We start from the raw sequence: 19686 nt of genomic DNA on the forward strand, positions 1-19686 counted from the left end.
CACATGAATTATCAACTTCTGCACTAAGACATCAGAGGGCTTGGAATATGATATTTCAAAGGTCAAAGGGGCTAAGATGAAAACCAAGAATCACCTATCCAGCAAAACTGAATATAATACTTCAGGTTAAATGAAGTATTTATGAATGAAATAGAAAGACTTCTAAGCATTCTTGTTGAAAAGACCAGAGATGAATAGAAAATTTGACTTTCAGATATGAGATTCAAGAGAAACCTGACAAGGTAAACAGGAAATACAATCCATATGGGTCATTAAAGTTGGGCTATTTACATTTCTACATGGAAAGATGATATTTGTACCTCATGAGACCTTTCTCAGTATTAGAGTAGTTAGAGGAAATATATATATATATATATATATATATATATATATATATATATATATATATATACACACACACATACATACACATATATATGTATCTGTATATTACATATGCATATGTATATATGTGTATATATATACATATATGTGTATCTGTGTATTGCATATGCATATGTATATATATGTGTGTGTATATGTATGTGTATGTATGTATGTATGGAATAATGCACATTCAATTGGCTATGGAAATCTATCTTAGCCTGTAGGAAGGCAGGGGGGAAGGGACTGGAGAGGGAAGATAATAGAAGGGACATCAGAAGCAAACACTATTGTGGGAGGACAGATCAAGGGAGAGAACTGACTAAATAGAGGGCAGAACAGGATAGAGGGAAATGTCGTTTGTCTTTCACAACGTGACTTTTGGAAGCATTTTGCATGACTGCACATGCATGACCTATATCTAATTGCTTACTTTCTCAATGAGAGTGGATGGAGGGAGGGAGGGTGAGAAAGTGGAACTCAAAGCTTTAAAAATTAATGTTAAAATTGTTTTTCCTTGCAACTGGGAAATAAGTTGTTCAGGCAATGGGGTATAAAAATCTATCTTGCCCTACAGGAAAATAAAGGAGAGAAGGATGGGAGAAGGTGGGGAGTGAGAGAAGGGCAGGCAGATTGGGGAAAGGGGTAGTTGGGGTGCATGCTGTTCTGAATGGGGGAGGGGAGATATAGAGAGAAAATCTGGAATTTAAAATCTTGTGGAAGTGAATGTTAAAAACTAAAAATATATAAATTATATTAACACAAAAAAATGAATCCCCAGTAGCCTTAAGAGTCATTATTTGACATACTTGAAGTCTAAGTCTTAAGAGTCAGAGTCAGTTCCCAAAATAAAGGTGTTCCCTTGTCGCAAAGCTTCCTTATGGCCTTCTTCATGTCCTTATTCCTCAAGCTATAGATGAAGGGGTTGAGCATCGGGGTCACCACCATGTACATGATTGCAAAAGTTCTCTCTTTCCCAGTGGAGCTAATGGATAAGGGACAAAAATAGGCTCCAATTGCTGAGCCATAGAACAAGGAAACCATGGAGAGGTGGGAAGTACAGTTGGAAAAAGCTTTATGTTTGCCCTGTGGAGAATGGATCTTCAGTATGGCCAAGAGTATGTAAATGTAAGACACTAAGATACACAGAAAAGGTCCAACAGGTAAGGTGCCAGACACTAGGAACAGCATCAGTTCATTTATATGGGTGTCTGAACAGGCTAGTATTAAGAGTGGAATCAGGTCACAGTAGAAGTGGGATATAGTATTAGGACCACAAAAGGTCAGTAGGAGGATGTGTAACAGGACACCACCACCATCAAAACACAGTGTTGAGGACTCATGGCAGTGGCATAATATAGGGGTGAGCTGATGGCCATGTAACGGTCATAGGCCATGACAGCCAAGAGGAAATTTTCCAGACCTGCAAGTAGGCCAAAGAAGTAGAGCTGTGTCAGGCACCCACCACAAGAGATTTTTTTATTTCCTGCTTTAGTGTCAGCCAGCATTTTGGGGACTGTAGTGGAGGGAAAACTCATGTCAGTGAAGGAAAGATTAGCAACAAAGAAATACATTGGAATATGTAGGTGGGAGTCAAATATAATGGCTAGGATTATGGTCAAGTTCTCAACTAGAGTGATCAAATACATGCCCAGGAACAGTCCAAAGAAGATCAGCTGTTGTTCAGTTCTCTGGGAGAATCCCAAGAGAAAAAATTCAGATACACTGGTCTGATTTCCTTTGTCCATATTTTTGGTGTCCTGTAGACAATTAAATGAACAACTCTTTTGAAGTCACATTGAACTTCTGCTTTAATGTTTCTTATTAATATCATTTCTTCTAACAATTTATATTACTCGTAGTGAATAATGAGTTCTGCATTAGTCATTCCCCATTACCTCATACTATCTCCCTGAAAATATTTGGAGGGCCATAATGTGGAAGAGGGAGTAGACTTATTATTTTGAACGTGCACTGGCAGGGCAGAAATTACAGGGCAGCAGATACCATTTAAGTGCTAAATATTCATCACCATCACTGAAAGGGTTTAAACAGGATGATGAGCAATTGTTGATGATTTTGTAGGGGATTCTTTATTTTGGTTTGAAGCAGATGGCCTCTGAGATTTCTTGTGGTCTGATGACCTATATTCTTAGTCTCTGTTCTGAGACAGTTATTTCATATTTTAATAGTCTCCTTAAATATTTCTAACATTCTCCTCTCTAGGTTTCCTTTCAATTCTAACATTCTGTGGCATATCTTAATTCCCATGTTTTAAAGTCCTATGATTAGACAAGGGACAAGTTCGTTTTGTGCCTCTGGAGTGTCCTTCTTACCAGTCACTCTTTGATCAAGTTCCCAATGTTCATGTGCATAGGAAAGGACACAGTGAGAAGTAATGGCAAGGTGGCATCTTAGTGTCAATACCTTGTCTCCATCTCAGCAAAAAGGTACTAGTACCAGAGTGAAATTTCAACATATTTTATCTTAAGGATAGTGATTTACTAAGATTCAGCCACAATCAGTTATCTCAGGGGTCCAACCTGACTTCCCCAATAGAGCAGTGGGGATAGATCACCTGAAAGGAGCGTGCATATGGTTACTCTGATTCCCCTGAAATCATGTTGCCTGCCATAAAAGAATTGCATGGCTGAACATATTGCCCGCCCCCAAACAATTCCTGTGTCTCCATATTGCCTCCAGAATCAAAATATAAAATCTTCTGTTTGTCTCATAAAATCCTTATATCCTTCCTTTCCAGGCTTCTTATTCCTTGTTGCCATCACCTTCTTGTCCCACAATGTACTCTGTGATCCAGTGACACTGACTTCCTTGTTCCTCACACATGACACTCCATTTCCCAACTTCAGGAATTTTTATTTATTGTTTCCAATACCTAGAAATCTCTTCCTTTTCTTCTCCACCTCTTAATTTCCCCAACTCCTTTTTCAGAGATGGTCTCAAATAAAGTGTTATCTTTTGCAAGAAGCTTTTGCTGACTCCCCTTAATGCTAGTACTTTCCCTCTGTGGATTGTCTTGATTTCTCCTGTATATGTCTTCCTTGGGCATTATCATTAGCATATTTTCTCCCATCATACTCTTAGCTCTCCCAAAGCAAAGACTCTCTTCTACCTTTCTTCATACCCCAGTGCTTGGAATATAGTAGGAGTTTAATAAATGTTCATTGTGTGATTGATGACAAAATGAATTCAAATTCACCCTCTCTCTTGTCTTTTTCTAACATGTATTATAGTCCATTAATTCTCCATGAGAATTTCTGTGCTCTCCTAGTTAGAGTTAAAGGGTTTGGGGACAACCTAAAAGTTACGTTTAATTCCTCCTCCAGATTCTGCCTCTCCCTGTACCTACTTCCTCTTGATGGTTTTTAGTGGCTCATCTTTTGAGTGGTAAGAATGGCTAAGTATGGACAGTTTTGGACATGGACATCTGAAATCATAAAGAACCATAGGAAATTAGAGATGGAATGGACCTTAGAACATAGAATGCTAGAGTTAGGTGGGAGCTTGGGACATTACATATATGAAATCTTTGCATCTAATGCTCGTATAATCCAACACTCTTCATTTTACTAGTTATTAAGTGGAAGACTAGACACATAAAATTACTGTTACAAAGTATAAAGTCCCAGCCAATGCATAGTAATTAGTGGAGGCAGAACTAGAATTCTAATACCTTGTCCAACGCTCTCTCTATTGTTATCATGCTATGTTCCATGACTACTGTGAAGTGAGAATCGTCATCACTGGATTACATTTGATATTGTGCTGAGGATAAATACTCACTGGACTGAGCTAGGCAGGGTAAAGCTTCTCCATTTAGTTTGAAGGAGGAAGTTTGAATCTTCTGCTTTCAGTTCATTTCACTTTAGTCATACATTGACAACCTCATGTCTGAGAGGTGGTTGAATGGAGAGTATCTGAGAGTATCTGAAGATAATTAGAGGAAAACAATGGGGCTGAGGGATTTTGAGCAGCTTCATGATCTTTAGACATTATGACTGTGCTGGCACTTGAGAAAGGGCATTATCAGCATTCAGGCTTGAAATGATCTCCATGGAACAATACCCAAGAACTTATTATTAGAGGTACCTAAGACCTGTGGGAGTATCCATTCCTAAGAGATCACAGAAGGTGAAGAAAAATCATAAAGTAATTGGCCATTCCTGATTGTATTTCAGGATTACTTTGGGAAAGGCGTTCTCTATCTCTTTGCCCAGGAATACTCATTTGTTAAATGAAGATATTAAATGAGAGTATTTCTGAAGTCCATTTTGGCTTTAATCCTGTGATTCTTTACTTTGCTCTGTTTCAGTTTCCTTGTCAGCAAAATAATGGTGCTAATAATAATAATAATAATTTCCATTTTTCTAAAGATCTTTGGTTTACAAAGTACCCTTCTCATAAAAAATCTATGAGTGCTTATAAATTTAATCACAAAAATTATCCCCATTTTGTAGATGAGCAAACTGGGGTTGAGTGTACATTATGTAATCAATATCCTACAGCTAGGAATCATCTTCAGGACCCAAGCCCAGATTTTCTGACTCTGAATTTGATGCTCTTTACAACATACTACACTGTCTTCAATAATAAAACTAGTCCCGTTAGGGTCTAGGTAAATAAAGGTAACTTTTCCTCATAAGAAAATGGGTTGGAAAACATTTTGGTAGTATAAAGTGTGATAGAAATTGATCACAAAATTATTTATATTGTCATGATGGGGCACAGGGTTTGGGAAGGACAGGATGTAAAGAGACAATCTTCGTTCTCAAGGAGGGAGGTTTCAAATCCTTCTTCTAGGTTTCTGGGCTGTGTCCTCATCTCCTCACATGCTAGTGCACTCCCTCCCTAATTATCTTAAATTTTAAAAAATGGTCTTTATTTTAAAAAATTGTCAAGCATTTATTTTCTCTCCCTTTTCACCAACTGGATAAAAGAAAAATCCTTGTAATAATATACATAGTCATATAGCTTATACAAGCATGTCCCAAAATGTGTCTTATTTTTCATTTTTAGTCCATCTCTCCATCAAGAGGTGGGGAGCAATCTTTATCATAGGTCCTCTGGAATCATGACTGGTCATTATATTGATTAGGATTCTTCAGCCTTTCAAAGTTTGTCATTTTTATGATATTCTTTTTTTAAAAATAAATTTATTTATTTTCAGTTTTCAAAATTCACTTCCACAAAATTTTGAATTTCAAATTCTCTCCCCATCTCTCCCCTATCCTTAACCTAGGACAGCATGTATTCTGATTGTCTTTTCCTCCAAACTGCCCTCCCTTCTCTCCCCTCCTCTTTCTCCCTGTCCCTTCTATTTAGGGTAATGTAGGGTAAGATACATTTCTATACCCTATTTCTTATATATCTTATTTCCTAGTTGCATGTAAAAACAGCCTCTAACATTCATTTTTAAAGTTTGAGTTCTACATTCTCTCCCTTCCTTCCTCCACACCCACCCTCATTGAGAAGGCAAGCAATTCAATATAGGTTATACATCTGTGGTCATGCAAAAGACTTCTATTACAGTCATGTTGTGAAAGACTAACTGTATTTCCCTCTATCCTTTCCAGCCCTCCATTTATTGTTTTCTGCTTTGACTTGTCCCTCTGCAAAAGTGTTTAATTCTGACTGCCCCTTCCCCAAATCTGCTATCCCTTCTGTTCCCCCCCCCCCTCATCCCCTTTCCTCCTGCTTTTCTGTAAGGAAAGATAAAATTCCATACCCAAATGAGTGTGCATGTTATTCCCTGCTGAAGCCAAATCCAATGAAAGGAAAGCTCACTTATTCCCTTTCACCTACCCCTTCTTCCCCTCCATTGTAAAAGTTCTTTTTTGCCTCTATTATGTAAGAGTATTAACTACATTCTACTTCTCCCTTTCTCTTCATCCTAGTACATTCCTCTCAATCCTTAATTTTCTTTTTTAGATATCATCCTTCATACTCAGCTCACCCTGTGTCATGTCTCTCCATATATTTGTATGTGTGTACGTATGTAATATATATATACACACTCATACACACATACATATATACACACATATATCCATATGTATATTATATATGTACATATGTATATTCCCTCCAACTATCCTAATACTGAGAAAAGTCTCATGAGTTGCAAAAACCATCTTTTCATGTAAGAATGTAAACAGTTTAACTTTAATAAGTCATTTATGGTTTCTCTTTCCTGTTTACTTTTCTCATGTTTCTCTTGACTCTTGTATTTAAAAATCACATTATCAGTTCAGCTCTAGTCTTTTCAACAAGAATGCTTGGGAGTCCTCTATTTCATTTAAGTTCAATTTTTCCCCCCTGAAGTATTATACTCAGTTTTACTCGGTAGGTGATTCTTGGTTTCAATCCTATCTCCTTTGATGTCTAGAATATCACACTCTAAGCCTTCTGATCTCTTAGTGTAGAAGATGCTAAATCCTGTGTTATCCTGATTGTATTTTGACAGCACTTGAATTGTTTCTTTTTGACTGCTTATAATATTTTCTCCTTGACTTGGGAACTCTGGAATTTGGCCACAATATTCCCAGGAGTTTGCCTTTAGGAATCTCTTTCAGGAGGTGATTAGTGTATTCTTTCCATTTCTATTTTCCCTGCATGTTCTAGAATATTGGGACAGTTTTCCTTGATAATTTCTTGAAAGATGATGTCTAGGCTCTTTTTTGATCAAGGCTTTCAGGTAGTCCAAAAAATTTTAAATTATCCTTACTGGATCCATTTTCCAGGTCAGTTATTTTTCCAATGACATGCTTCACATTGTCTTCTATTTTTTAATGCTTTTGGTTTTGTTTTATAATTTCTTGATTTCTTGTAAAGTCATTAGATTCCATTTTTCCTATTTTAATTTCTAAGGAATTATTTTCTTCAGGAAATTTTTGGACCTCTTTTACCATTTGGCCCATTCTGTTTTTTAAGGAATTCTCTTCATTGACTTTTTGGACCTTCTGTCATTTCTTATGATATAAAAACTTTCCACTATATTCATATAACCTAATTTGTTGAGGGGTTCCCCAGATGACAAATATTGCCTTTTTTTTCCAGTTCTTAGCTATGACAAAAAGATCTGTTTTGAATATTTTTGTATATATGAGTCTCTTCCCTCTTTCTTTGATCTCTTTGGAGGTATAGGCCTAGTTCTAGTATTGCTAGATAAAAAGGTATACACTAAAATTAATATCATTCAGGTACATAGGTCAAGATATTTTTCTTTTTCTTGTGAGGCAATTGGAGTTAAGTGACTTGCCCAGGGTCACACAGCTACTAAGTATCAAGTGTCTGAAGTCAGATTTGAACCCAGATCCTTCTGACTCTAGAGCCAGTGCTCTATCTATTGGACCACTTAGCTGCCCCTCCAGATTGTTTTCTAGAATGGCTATTTCCATTATTTATTCTCATTATATTTGTTCTGAAGATGCAACCTGAGAGGTTTTAATTAATTAATTAATTTTATTATAAGCACTCAGAACATCAATCCTTCTCTTGAGCTGTTTGCTACCTACTTTCTGTCTGGGATGCCTTCTTCACTCCCACGTTTTCTCTTACTGGTAGGTCTGTGTTCCCAGAGAAGGATCACTTCCTGGTGATTACCCCCAAACTCTTTTCAGGTTCCTAGGATTAGCTCTATGGTAGGTGTATTTTGGGGGAGAGAATATATTCCCATATTCACTACTGTATTTCCAAGTCTCTACCAGAGCATATTCATTTATTCCAAAACCAGCCATTTATGATGATTACGCAGACATTTTGAAACACTGGCATTTATTTAGTAATAAGACCAAAGAAATAATAACATCGTAGATAGTGATATATTGAAACAAATGCAAGAATAAATGTCACAATCCACATAGAAATCTGAGTCACACTTTCCCACCAATGTACTGAGGTAGAATGGACACACATTCAACAGAAACCTGACAAAGGCACACAAAGGAAGAAAATCTACGTACTCAGTGTAATGCACAACTCTTGCCTTCAGGCACTGACGTCATTTGTTTATTCAGGACCTATTGCACCACTCAAAGTAACGTCTCTGCTAACTACTTCCCCTGAGAGCCTTAATGATTTCCATATGAACAAATCCTCTTTTCTTCTATTCCTAACATGTTGAAGCATTTATAATTCTTCTATCTTACAGTGTTTACTAAGATGGAATTGGAAAAGAATTTCATTATTGTTTTGCATAGCAGTTCTCTTTAAACTTGAGTACTACCAAGCTTCTTATACTACTTGTCTCTGGGCAATATAGGCAAGTCCAGCTAGTTCTTCACTCCCAAGGATTCTGTGTTGTCCAATAGCATCCCAGTACTTCTTTCTAGATAGGAAAACAGTGTAAAATCTATCTCCTTTCTGATTTTTTTCCTCTCAAACCGTTGAGGGCAAAGCAAAGGAAAGCAACAGGCACTTCTGAGAGGTTTCACCTCTCTCTTCTACTGAAGAGTTATAGCTGGAACTGAATCTCTTTTTCACTGACCTTTGAACTATATTCAGCTACTCAGAAATTAACACCTAAAGTCTTCTTGTTAGTTGATCCTATGACTGGTTTATTCACTGTTTTAACCAGGCTCTTTCAACCAATTCACCACCCTTTCAATGGCACATTTATCATTCATTTTTGAGTCTAAAGAAGAAAAAAAAGCACTGAATACTTATAAAATTCATAATCCTTCTTCAAGGCCACATACTGTCCAGACACACACATGATTTTTAGTTTTGCTGGTTTTGACCTATCAAGTGTTTAAATAGTTATAGGCAAACGAGTTTAGATACCATGGTGCCTGTAGTTCCAGTTATTTATTTATCAGTCTTCAAAATGGTTTTCTTCCAGTCTCTCTTTGAAAATTGTTTCTTCTCACTTAAATTTTTATCAGTTTTTTAATAAATAAAAATTCTTTATTTGTGCTCTTGAAACCACCAAGCTGTATACACGTAACAGAGGCATTACCTCACATCCTTTACAATGGAAATTGTCTTTGTACTTATCACACAGTTCATTTTCTACTCCAAACTGCTCATGTCCCATCTGGTAGCTATTTCTTTACAGATGGATTATTTAGGGATTTTCATTAAACAAAATTCTTTTCTTGTTTCTTAAAAACACCAAACTGCTCCATATGAAAGGATAGGATGTTAAAGAGAAAATGACTCATGTGTATATTCACACACACACACACACGCACACACACACTCATTCTTTGTATTTGTAGCACCTAGCACAATACCTGGCATATAGTAGGTTATTAACAAATTGTTATTGATTGACATTTGTTTGGGGGAGAAATGCTTAGGGCTTCTAATAGGATCTTGGAATATAATATATTCATTGGTCTCTACCAACTACTATTTGGGAGATAAAGACTAAATTCTTATCTGAGGGCTAAAAGTGTAGGAGAAGCCTATAGATGGGTACTAAGGAAGGTTCAAGTCTAGAGCAGATTTGTGAACTCTCTACCAATAGACACAATTGAATATTAGGGAAACAATAGTGAGTGTTGGTGAAGAAATTTGAATTATATTTCAAATACCTCTAACAGTGACCTCAGAAAAGTCACTCTTTTCTTCATGTATAAAAAGAGTTAAGTTAGATAATCTCTAAGATATTTTCTGGTCTATTCTATTTTATATCCTCTTCTCCCCTCCTTCTTTCCCTTCCTCCTCCCTCCTCCCCTCCCCTTCTTCCCTTCCCTTCCCTTCCCTTCCTTTCCCTTCCCTTCCCTTTCCCTCCCTCTCTTCTCTTTCTATATTTAGTGAGTTCATCTGCCCCATTAGATTTAATTTAAATGATCATAATTCCTAAATCTGTGTCTTTTTCACTAAACTTCTCCTTAGATCCCACTCCTTTCTTACCCTACATGTTCCAAACCTTGTCTACCACTAAACCTGCTCCTCATTCCTCATGGATCTCTGTTTTTGCTAGCGACAGCACCATTTTCTCAGGCTTTCAGACTCATAAGCTAGGAGTCATCTCTGATATTCATCAAGAATGCTTGGAAGTTCTCTATCATTGAATATCCAATTCCCCCTCTTCCCTCCCTGCCCCAAAGAAGTTGACCTCACAGTTAAGTAGGATATGTCTTCATATGTCATCATAAGAAAGTTTTGATGAGGGTTTGGATGATGTTGGATGTGGGATAAAATCCAAGGTAGGATACACTCAAACACCAAATCTATGAAAATGGAATCAAAGGAGAAGGTATCTGAAGTCAGATTGGTGAGGAAAGGAGAAAAGAGAACATGCAAGGAAATTATTTAGAGTTAGATTGCACCTGACCTCTTTTCATTAGGAGCTTGTCAGGAATCTTTTAAATATGCTGTAAAGACAGCTTGATGAAGTAAGCATCACATTACTATCAAATACAGAAGAGTCCTAGAAAATGGCAAGGCATCTGGAAGTGGATAAAGTCTTGCTTAGGAAAAAAAGCAACTGAATAGCCATGCAAACATAAGCTATTAAACATACAGACAATATGTCATTTTCATCAAATATTGATTGTCAAGCAGAAATCTTATAATGATCTGCCAAAAAATGCTCTCGTTGTCTTCCTGCCAGCTCATCGTGTATGCAGAAAATAAAAACTGAGCTCCAGTATCTTCACCTTCTTTTCTTGTAAAGAGCTCAGTTTTTATCCACTTCCAGTTACTGAAAGATTTGAAAAAGTGTTTTCAAGAGGAAAAAGAATCTGAAGAGTCAGAGGAACTTCTCTTTATTTTACATAGCTGATAGGAGAAAGAATATGACACAGAGAAGAAAAGGAAAATGGATCACTGGACATGTATATGTTATATAACACGTGTGACATGGCTTTGCTTTATTCTATTGAGGGTAATGGTGCACTCTGAGTAGAAAGTAACTTTTGGCTGCAAAGAATTATGATGAAGACAATAGGAGGTAGTGTACATAGTATTTGTCCAGTGAGACAGAGATAAGTAGACATGGTTAGCAATTCTTTACTAAGATTTCACTGAGAATTTGTTCAAAGGGATTCAAGAGCAGACTATAGCTAAGGAAGAGCATTTTTCACTTAAAATAAACAGAATGGGTAGAGAGAACAGGAGGATCGCATTTCTTTATAGGAAGATGTGTATGAAGATATTTAGAGATCAGAGGACAGAAGAAAGGTGGAGATAGCTTGCTAGAATGGGGGGTTGAGGAGAAAAAGAGGCAGAAAGAGAGAGAGAAATAGAAAGAATGAGACAGAGACACAGAGAAGGAGACAGACAGACAGAAAGAGACAGAGAGATAAGAGACAGACAGACAGATTGGAAGAGACAGAGATAAAGAATAAAGATATTCACAGTGCCATGGGATGATATATTGTTTCACTTATAAATAAGAAAATAAACAGAATATAAGCTTACAAAATAATATAAACTTGACATGGAGACATAATATATAGGGAAGGGGAGTTGCAGTTATCTGGGCACTGCTTTAATCTGGTGAGAATCACTGCCAAAAGCTGAGCTGAATTGATAGTTTCTTGGCAGGTCTTTGTGACAATTTCCTCTCCAGGAAAAAGCATGTATTCACAATGCACTTTTAAGTTTAATCTGCATTATTAAAACTTTCTTAAGTCGACAGTAAAAAAAACCAAACAAACCACAAAACAATAAATCAAGCCGGGATTTTTAGGGCTTGCTGATTTCTGAAGGGTAAATGCTCACACTGACAATTAAGCAATCGGCTCTAGCCTCCTCAGTGCAAGAATACATTTATTAGAACATCCTGGGCTGCATGTCAGGGTGGATAGGATGACAATGATAAAGTACAACAGGGGTAGGCGTGGAGAAAGCAGCTCTTCATTTACTTTTGTTTACTCTACCAAGAAAATGTATCTTTCCACTGAGGAGGCTAGAGCAAAAGGGAAGTGAAATCTAAAATAAGTGGGTTGATGACAAATGAGCATCAAGTTGCCTACACTGAGTTCCATTCAATAAACCCAGATAGTTCACATCTCATGATAGTGAAAGATATTCAGGATGTGATTACTAGGTCATTATTGAGAACATCTGATAATTCCCAGAGAAAAGTAGAAGAGAAAGGTAGTGGTCCCAAATTTCTGAAAAGGCAAAAGTGTTTAATCCTTTAGACTACGTATATATGGAAGCCATTCAAAGACTGGCTTGGATTACTAGAAATAATTTAGAGTTTGTGATTGAAAGGTTAATTTGTGAGCACATAAAACAGGGAAATGATAATCATTTAAAACTAGTATAGCTTATCGTGACCAGATCACAAAAATAAAAAAGCTCACTTTTTAGGCTAGTAGATCTGAATGCTGTAAATAAAGTACATCTTGATCTTGGCAAAAGCATTCCCAAAAATCTCTGATATTTTCCTTTTGCATAAGATGGGAAGAAGAAGAAGTAGACAATCAGGCATTAAGACCTAGGTTCAGATCTTACCTCTGACTGTGTGGGTGACCATGGAAAAATCACAACTTCTCTGAACCTCAGTTTTCCTAGCTATAACATGAATGTAAAAATGGCTGTCTTACCTACTTCCCAGTGTTGTTGTGGGAACCCAAATGAACTTGTAAAATGCTTTATGATCCAGAAAGCATTATATAAATGTCCTCTAATATTGGTAATGACATAGGAGAATTGAAAAATGGTTTAATTAATGGACCAAAATTACAGGAGCTATGTCAAATTTGGTTAGGATCACTAATAGAGTACCTTAGTGACCTATTCTTGGCCATTTGCAATTTTATCAGTGACTTGGAAGAAGGAACAAGTTATATGCTTATCATGTTTACAAGTGACACATACCTAAAAGGAATAGCTAAAATGACAGATAAAGCCCAGATCAAAAAAGATCTTGACAATCTGGATTAATGGGATGAATCTAAAAAGATAGAATTTTAATATGAGTAATTGTAAAGCTGTATGCTTGTGTTAAAGAAATGAGTTGTATGAGTGCAAAAATGGTAGAGATCTGGCTAGACAGAATTTTACTTTTAGAAATTATTAAGGTTGTTGTGAACTGAAAGTGTAGCACAAGTCAAAAATGTGGCATGATAGCCAAAACAAAAAGGAAAATGAAAACTCCAGGTGCATTAAGAGGCAGAGTGTTCAGGATGAAGATGGTGATTAAGTCCCTCTGTCTTCTGCCATGATCAGATACATCTGCCATACTGTAATCAATTCTGAGCATCATGTTTTAGCAAAGAAATTGACAAACAGAAGACAAGAGAAGTGCAATTAGAATGGTGGAGGGATAATAGGGCAAAATGGAATGGGCTACTGCTGGAGGTAATGGACTCCCTTCACTTTATTCCAGGTCACCAAAAGAGGCAAGATGACAATTTACTGTGTATGTGTGTGTGGTATAGCAGTGGGGATTATTTTTTTGGATATAGATGGGACCAGAGACAGCTAAGGTTATTTCCATCTCCAAATTTTTTTGATTTGATCTCCTAGACTCGAATGTGGGACTTGATTTCTTTCCTCCCACATGAAAACTGCTAGGAGATAGAGGTTTCACAATCTGCAACAACTTCAGGGTGGGGTGAGCCCAAAGAGCCCAGGGAGAGGGATTAAGTCATTATTTCACCCTTTTCTGTAATGAGCAGCCATGGGATAATCAGTCCCCAAAGGCCCTGGAAGCCAATAAATATTCCAGACTGTATACACAGGAAGACCGTTCAGCTGTAAACATTAAGGATCCAGTATTCTGCTCCTTAATAGCATTTCTCCTCTGCTTCATGGATGGATCTTCAGCTGAATTTTCTCCAAATGAATTTCCAGTCATCGAAATGTTGAAGTAATAGAGTCAATATACAGCTGAGATTGTCCTGAGTATCTAGGTTAGGGCTAAGGATAGTAATGTGAGTCATGCTCAGTGACAAATATATTCCTTCACATACCCCACCAGCACTTGTTCTAATTCCAACTTAGGCTACGGTGTGTAATATCTGTCAGAAAGTAATTAGTGAAATCAGTTACCTGCTTGAGGAAGGGACATGCCTTCTGTGTAAGGGGTGAGTTAAGACCTCAGGAGCCTTCCCCTTTGGAAGGGGGTCTGCAGGACTTGAAATACTGGAATGTGAGCTTTGGAAGGAAGCATAGAGCATAGAATATTGGCACACAAAACTTCATTTTGAAAAGTCAAGAGAAAACAGAGAATAGGAGGCCATAAGCTTTGCAGAAAATCTCTAACATACTTTCTCTTAAATAACCTCATCATGAGTTAAAGAAATGTTTTTCTGTCCCACAGTTTACACAAGAACAACCCCTGTAATGGTGAGTAACTTGTCTTCATTTGCCCTTCCCATCTACTCCCTCCCACCCCATTCCCAAGGTGTACCAAGAACATGGAAGTAGAAAACCAGACCGTTGTCTCTGAATTTCTTCTCTTGGGACTCTCTGAACAACCAGAGCAACAACTAATTCTTTTTGGGCTGTTCCTGGTCATGTACCTGGTCACTGTGATAGGAAATCTTTCCATCATCTTGGCAATTGGCTCAGACTCACATCTGCATAGTCCTATGTATTTTTTTGTGGCAAACCTGTCCTTTGCTGACATCTGTTTTATCTCCACCACTGTCCCCAAGATGCTGGCAAACATCTGGACCCAGAGTCAGACAATATCCTATGAAGGCTGTCTAACTCAGATGCATTTCTTCATGACATTTGGGGCCCTTGATGATTTTCTTCTGGGAGTAATGGCATATGATCGCTATGTAGCCATCTGTCAGCCCCTCCACTATGCCATGGTCATGAACTCTGGAATTTGTGTTCTACTGATAGCTGTGTGTTGGTTTCTCACCAACTCTGCTGCCTTTTTACATACATTCCTCATGGCTGGCTTGACTTTCTGTGCAGAGAATAGCATTCCCCACTTCTTTTGCGACCTGATCCCTTTGCTCTCCCTCTCCTGTTCAGATACCGGCATTAACCAGCTGATGTTGTTTATTGTGGCATCAATAGTCCTCACTGCTCCCCTGACTCTCATTGTTATCTCCTATGTCCGCATTGTCTCTGCCATTCTAAGAATACCATCAACTTCTGGAAGGTGGAAAGCCTTTTCTACTTGTGGTTCACATCTCACTGTGGTTTCTCTATTCTATGGGGCAGCTATTGGGGTCTATCTGTGTCCACCGTCCACACATTCTGCTGGGAAAGACAGAATTGCTGCTGTTCTATATACTGTGGTCACTCCTATGTTGAACCCTTTCATATATAGCCTGAGGAATAGGAACATGAAAGGGGCTTTGGGGAAACTCTTTTTAAATAGGAAAACATTATCTTATTAGAACAGCTAGCTTATCATGAACAGATTATACAAGAAAGAACTCATTTTCACATATATGAGGCAACAATCCTCTCAGCTCTACTGGGTTCCATGAGAACTTGTTTTCATTAAACGTTGTGTGAAGAAATAACTTCCCTTAGGATTGATGGAAATTGTATCTGAGAAAGACATATGGTCTAGTGTTACTAAATCTGAAAAACAGTGTGAATTAATAAAGAGTCCTGAAGCTAGATTCAATAGATATGTCTTTGAATCTTACCTTTTCTTACTTATAGGTGTGTGAACTTGTGTCTTTCCCCCCTCTGTGCCTCATTTTCCCCATCTATAAAATAAGAGTTGATCTAAATCATGGATCCCTTCTCAGATTCATGATTTTGAAATGAATAAAATAAAATGTATACAATTAAAAATAAGTAAATTATATTGAAATACAGTTGTCAAAATATTAAAAGACAAATTCACAGACCCTATATTAAGAACCACTGGTATAGACTATTTCAAATGCCTAATTCTTTCTACTACATTCTGTAATTCTATGAATTTATGTAATGTAGTGCAATATTTCACAAAGAGGTGATTTCACTAGTATGGGAAGTTCTTTGTATGGTAACACTTTCCATTTATATCAATCAATAAACATTTATTAAGTGATTACTTTGTGTCAGGCACTTTGCTAAACTCTGGGGATACAAAAGAATCAAGACCGTCTGTGCCCTCAAGGAATGTACAATCTAATAGGGAAGACAACATGCAAAAAAAAATGTATCCAAAACAATCTACATAGAGGACAAATAGCAAATCATTAAAAGAGGGAAGATCCTCAGATGAAAAAGAATTAAGAAAAACTTCCAGTCAAAGATGGAATTATAACTGGGAATTAAAGAAAATCAGGGAAGTCAGTAGACAGAGTTTGGAAAGAAGAGCATTCCAGGGATGGGAGACAACTAGATAAAATGCCCAGAGACAAGAGATAGAGTGTCTTTGTCATGGAACAGCCAGAAGGCCAGTGTCACTGAATTGAAGAGCATATGTCAGGGAGTAAGGTGTAAGAAAATTGGAAAGGTACAAGGGGACTAGATTATGAAGGGCTTTGAATGCCAAACAGAGCATTTTGTATTTGATTCTGGAGGCAATAGGGAGTAGCTCAAATTTGTTGAATGGTTTGTGTATACACATGTATGTGTGCACACATGTGCACGTAGGTATATATGTGAAAAGACTGAACCTGCACTTTAGGAAAGTCACTTTAGTGACTAAATGGAGGATGGATTGGAGTGGGGAGAGATTTCAGGCATGCAGGCTATTTCAGTAATCAAGGTATGAGATGATGATCACCTGTACTAGAATGGTGGATGTGTCAGAGGAGAGAAGGGGATGTATTGGAGAGATGCTGCAAAAGTGAAATAGACAGACTTTGGCAACAAATTGGATATGGGGGGGATGAGAGAGCAAGATGAATCCAAGATAACTCCTAGCTTGTGAACCTGAGGGACTTGGACGATGGCTCAGCAGTAATAGGGATACAGGTCATGTCCATGACTCTGTAATTAAGTTCTAGGGAACTGCCTGAAGTACTAAAGTAGCAGAATTTAAAAAAAATTCACAGAAATGATCAGTATGCCTAAAAAGTGATAACAAAAATGAAGAAGAAAAGATGGAGAAATTCCATTGCATTCAACAGAAAATAATTACAGAATGCATGAAATATAACTGGGAGTCAAGACATGCTCAAAACTTATCCAAATAAGTTTGTAAAATGTTCTTTATAGAGGCATAGAAGATTTCTTTATATGGAATGATGTTCATTGTTAAATGATTGGAAGAGGAAAAAATGTTATAGAAATGATAGAACAAAGAACAATTCTACATTTTCCTACACAAACACTCTCTCTCTCTCTCTCTCTCTCTCACACACACACACACACACACACACACACACACACACACACAGACACACACACAGACACACACACAGACACACACCATATTGGTGCCATTTTAGTTCACAATTAATGTGAAATTTATTTTTCATGAAAGTAAGATTTGATTCAAATAGATAATTAGTTTGAATTAGGAAGCTAGTTTTGCTAACTAAATTACTAGATCACATTAATGCAGAAAAGGCACACAGATGGGAGATGAATAGGACTCAGGCTTATTGGGAGGGGAGAGCAAAGTGGTGCAATTCCTCAAAACTGGAAAAATAGGTGTCCCATCCCCACCTCCCTGTGTCTGAATTCAACCAAAAGAACAAGAAAACAGTAATTAAATGACTTGTACCAAGACAGTTTTCAGATAAGACACATGGGTTAAAATTCTTTGCATCAGTCTTTGGATAAAACTGGCTTTCCAGTTAGCATAAATTAAGTCCTTAGTTAAGCATCCTTAAGCAAAAGGCAGGAGTGGTCCAGCTTTTCAGTTATGCAAGGTTGGTTCCAACGATGTAATAAAATTTTTCTCACAATTCCCATAATTGAACAAAGCTTTCTCATAAGACAAAAATCGGACTAGGTCCATAACTGAATAAAAATGGTGAACAAATCTAGAATTGAATCACAATATGGAGTCAGTATGACTTGCTATTACCACAATTCTCAACACTATTTGAAATGAGGAAAGACTAGAAGTTTTCTCAATAAATATAGGAGAGAAATAATTTTCCCTTTTATTTTTTTTTAATTTCTAGGAATGTTAGGAATAATTGGAAGTATATTCAACCCTCATGGCTGGGCCATGTCAAAATAATGAATTTGCAATTTATTTAAATTAGCTTATTTAGTTCTGTACTAATCAAACCATAAAGGGAATACTTTATTGAAACAGTCAAAATAGTAACAAAAGTAATTGGGAAGAACAAAAGGTCTAGAATCTCAAGAACATCTAAAAAAAATTAAAATGAGTTGTTAAATGTGCATGTTGGACTAGATTAGCAATGGCAACCTCAAATAGAAACAGGGCCACAAGACCATATTAAGAACCCCTGAAAAGCTGCATATTGACTTAGGAAGCCACATATTAATATTTTCTATTCTGTTCTTGTCTACTGTAAAATATTTAGTTAAATATTTCCCAATTATGTTTTAATCTGGTTCAGAGGCATTTGGACTCACTGCAATGCAGCACTGGATGACTGCTTAAGTTCCCCTTCTACCACGGGATTCAACATATAGATAGATAAGTATAAATGAGACAATTGAAAAAGATGGACTTAGTTCATTAGGGCATATAACTGAGAGTGCAAGGTGGGGAAAATACACCCCCAAAAGGACTTTACTTGGACATTTCTGTTTGAGATTGAGGAAGTAGGAGCTTATTGTTCTCTCCTTAAAGAATGATATATTATCCATATACCTTTTCATTTGTTTAAAGCCATTTGGCTATCCTGGTAATCAGTTGCTATGCTATGTAGTCTGCAAATGTGAATGACACTGTATTTACTCGAGAGATATTAATGACTATTTTTTCCAGGACTCATGGCCATTTAGATTGTAAGGCCAAGGATCCTGGAAGGGTGGAATGTGAGACCAAGCAAAGTAAGATCTTCTGCTGTTTTTGTTTTAGTATAATCAAGAAGTATAATACCTCCATTTGAATGTGATTAAAGAAGATCATCCCCACCCATTGATGAGCCTTCCCATTGAGGGAAGTTTGATTAGGGGAGGTGTTTTGTAGGAGGGTCCCAAGTATCTTTTGTTTTTTCTATTGAGACACTGGGTCAGAGGGTCATGCCCTCTGACTCTGAAAAGTGTTAAATACTCTGAGGGTGAGGTTTTACTTTGGGGCTTAGTTTTTGAAAGAAGCTTTGTGTGCCAGATGGGACTCTGGGAAGCTGGTAAGCAGCCTCCTGGCTTTGAAGACCCAGATGTTGGTACTTGCCTGTCTGGTAAAGATTTGTCTTTCCATTTAGTGAAGTAGAGTGATACACATGAATACAGAGAGTTATGACCCAGATGTTGATTGGATTAAATATCTGTCCACAGAAAGAAATACACAGAAGACCTTTCATATCTGAGAGA

General features: G+C 37.2%; 1 protein-coding gene and 1 pseudogene across 2 annotated transcripts; one reads left to right on the top strand and one right to left on the bottom strand.

Moving 5' to 3' along the window:
* Positions 1-1200: 1200 nt before the first annotated feature.
* LOC140518233 (olfactory receptor 1f45-like) lies at positions 1201-2132 on the bottom strand (annotated as a pseudogene).
* Positions 2133-13319: 11187 nt separating this feature from the next.
* On the top strand, positions 13320-15671 carry LOC140526579 (olfactory receptor 1N2-like). Of its 2 annotated transcripts, XM_072642935.1 has the most exons (2): positions 13320-13332; positions 14737-15671. In XM_072642935.1, exons 1-2 carry the CDS (start codon positions 13320-13322, stop codon positions 15669-15671), a joined length of 948 nt encoding a protein of 315 aa, XP_072499036.1. The 2 variants fall into 2 exon arrangements, with proteins under 2 accessions (XP_072499036.1, XP_072499027.1); XM_072642926.1 differs by lacking the exon at positions 13320-13332 and having other exon boundaries at positions 14730-15671.
* The last annotated feature ends 4015 nt before the right edge of the window (positions 15672-19686 follow it).

The sequence above is a fragment of the Notamacropus eugenii genome, chromosome 1 (assembly GCF_028372415.1).
Source record: "Notamacropus eugenii isolate mMacEug1 chromosome 1, mMacEug1.pri_v2, whole genome shotgun sequence".
Taxonomy (NCBI): domain Eukaryota; kingdom Metazoa; phylum Chordata; class Mammalia; order Diprotodontia; family Macropodidae; genus Notamacropus; species Notamacropus eugenii.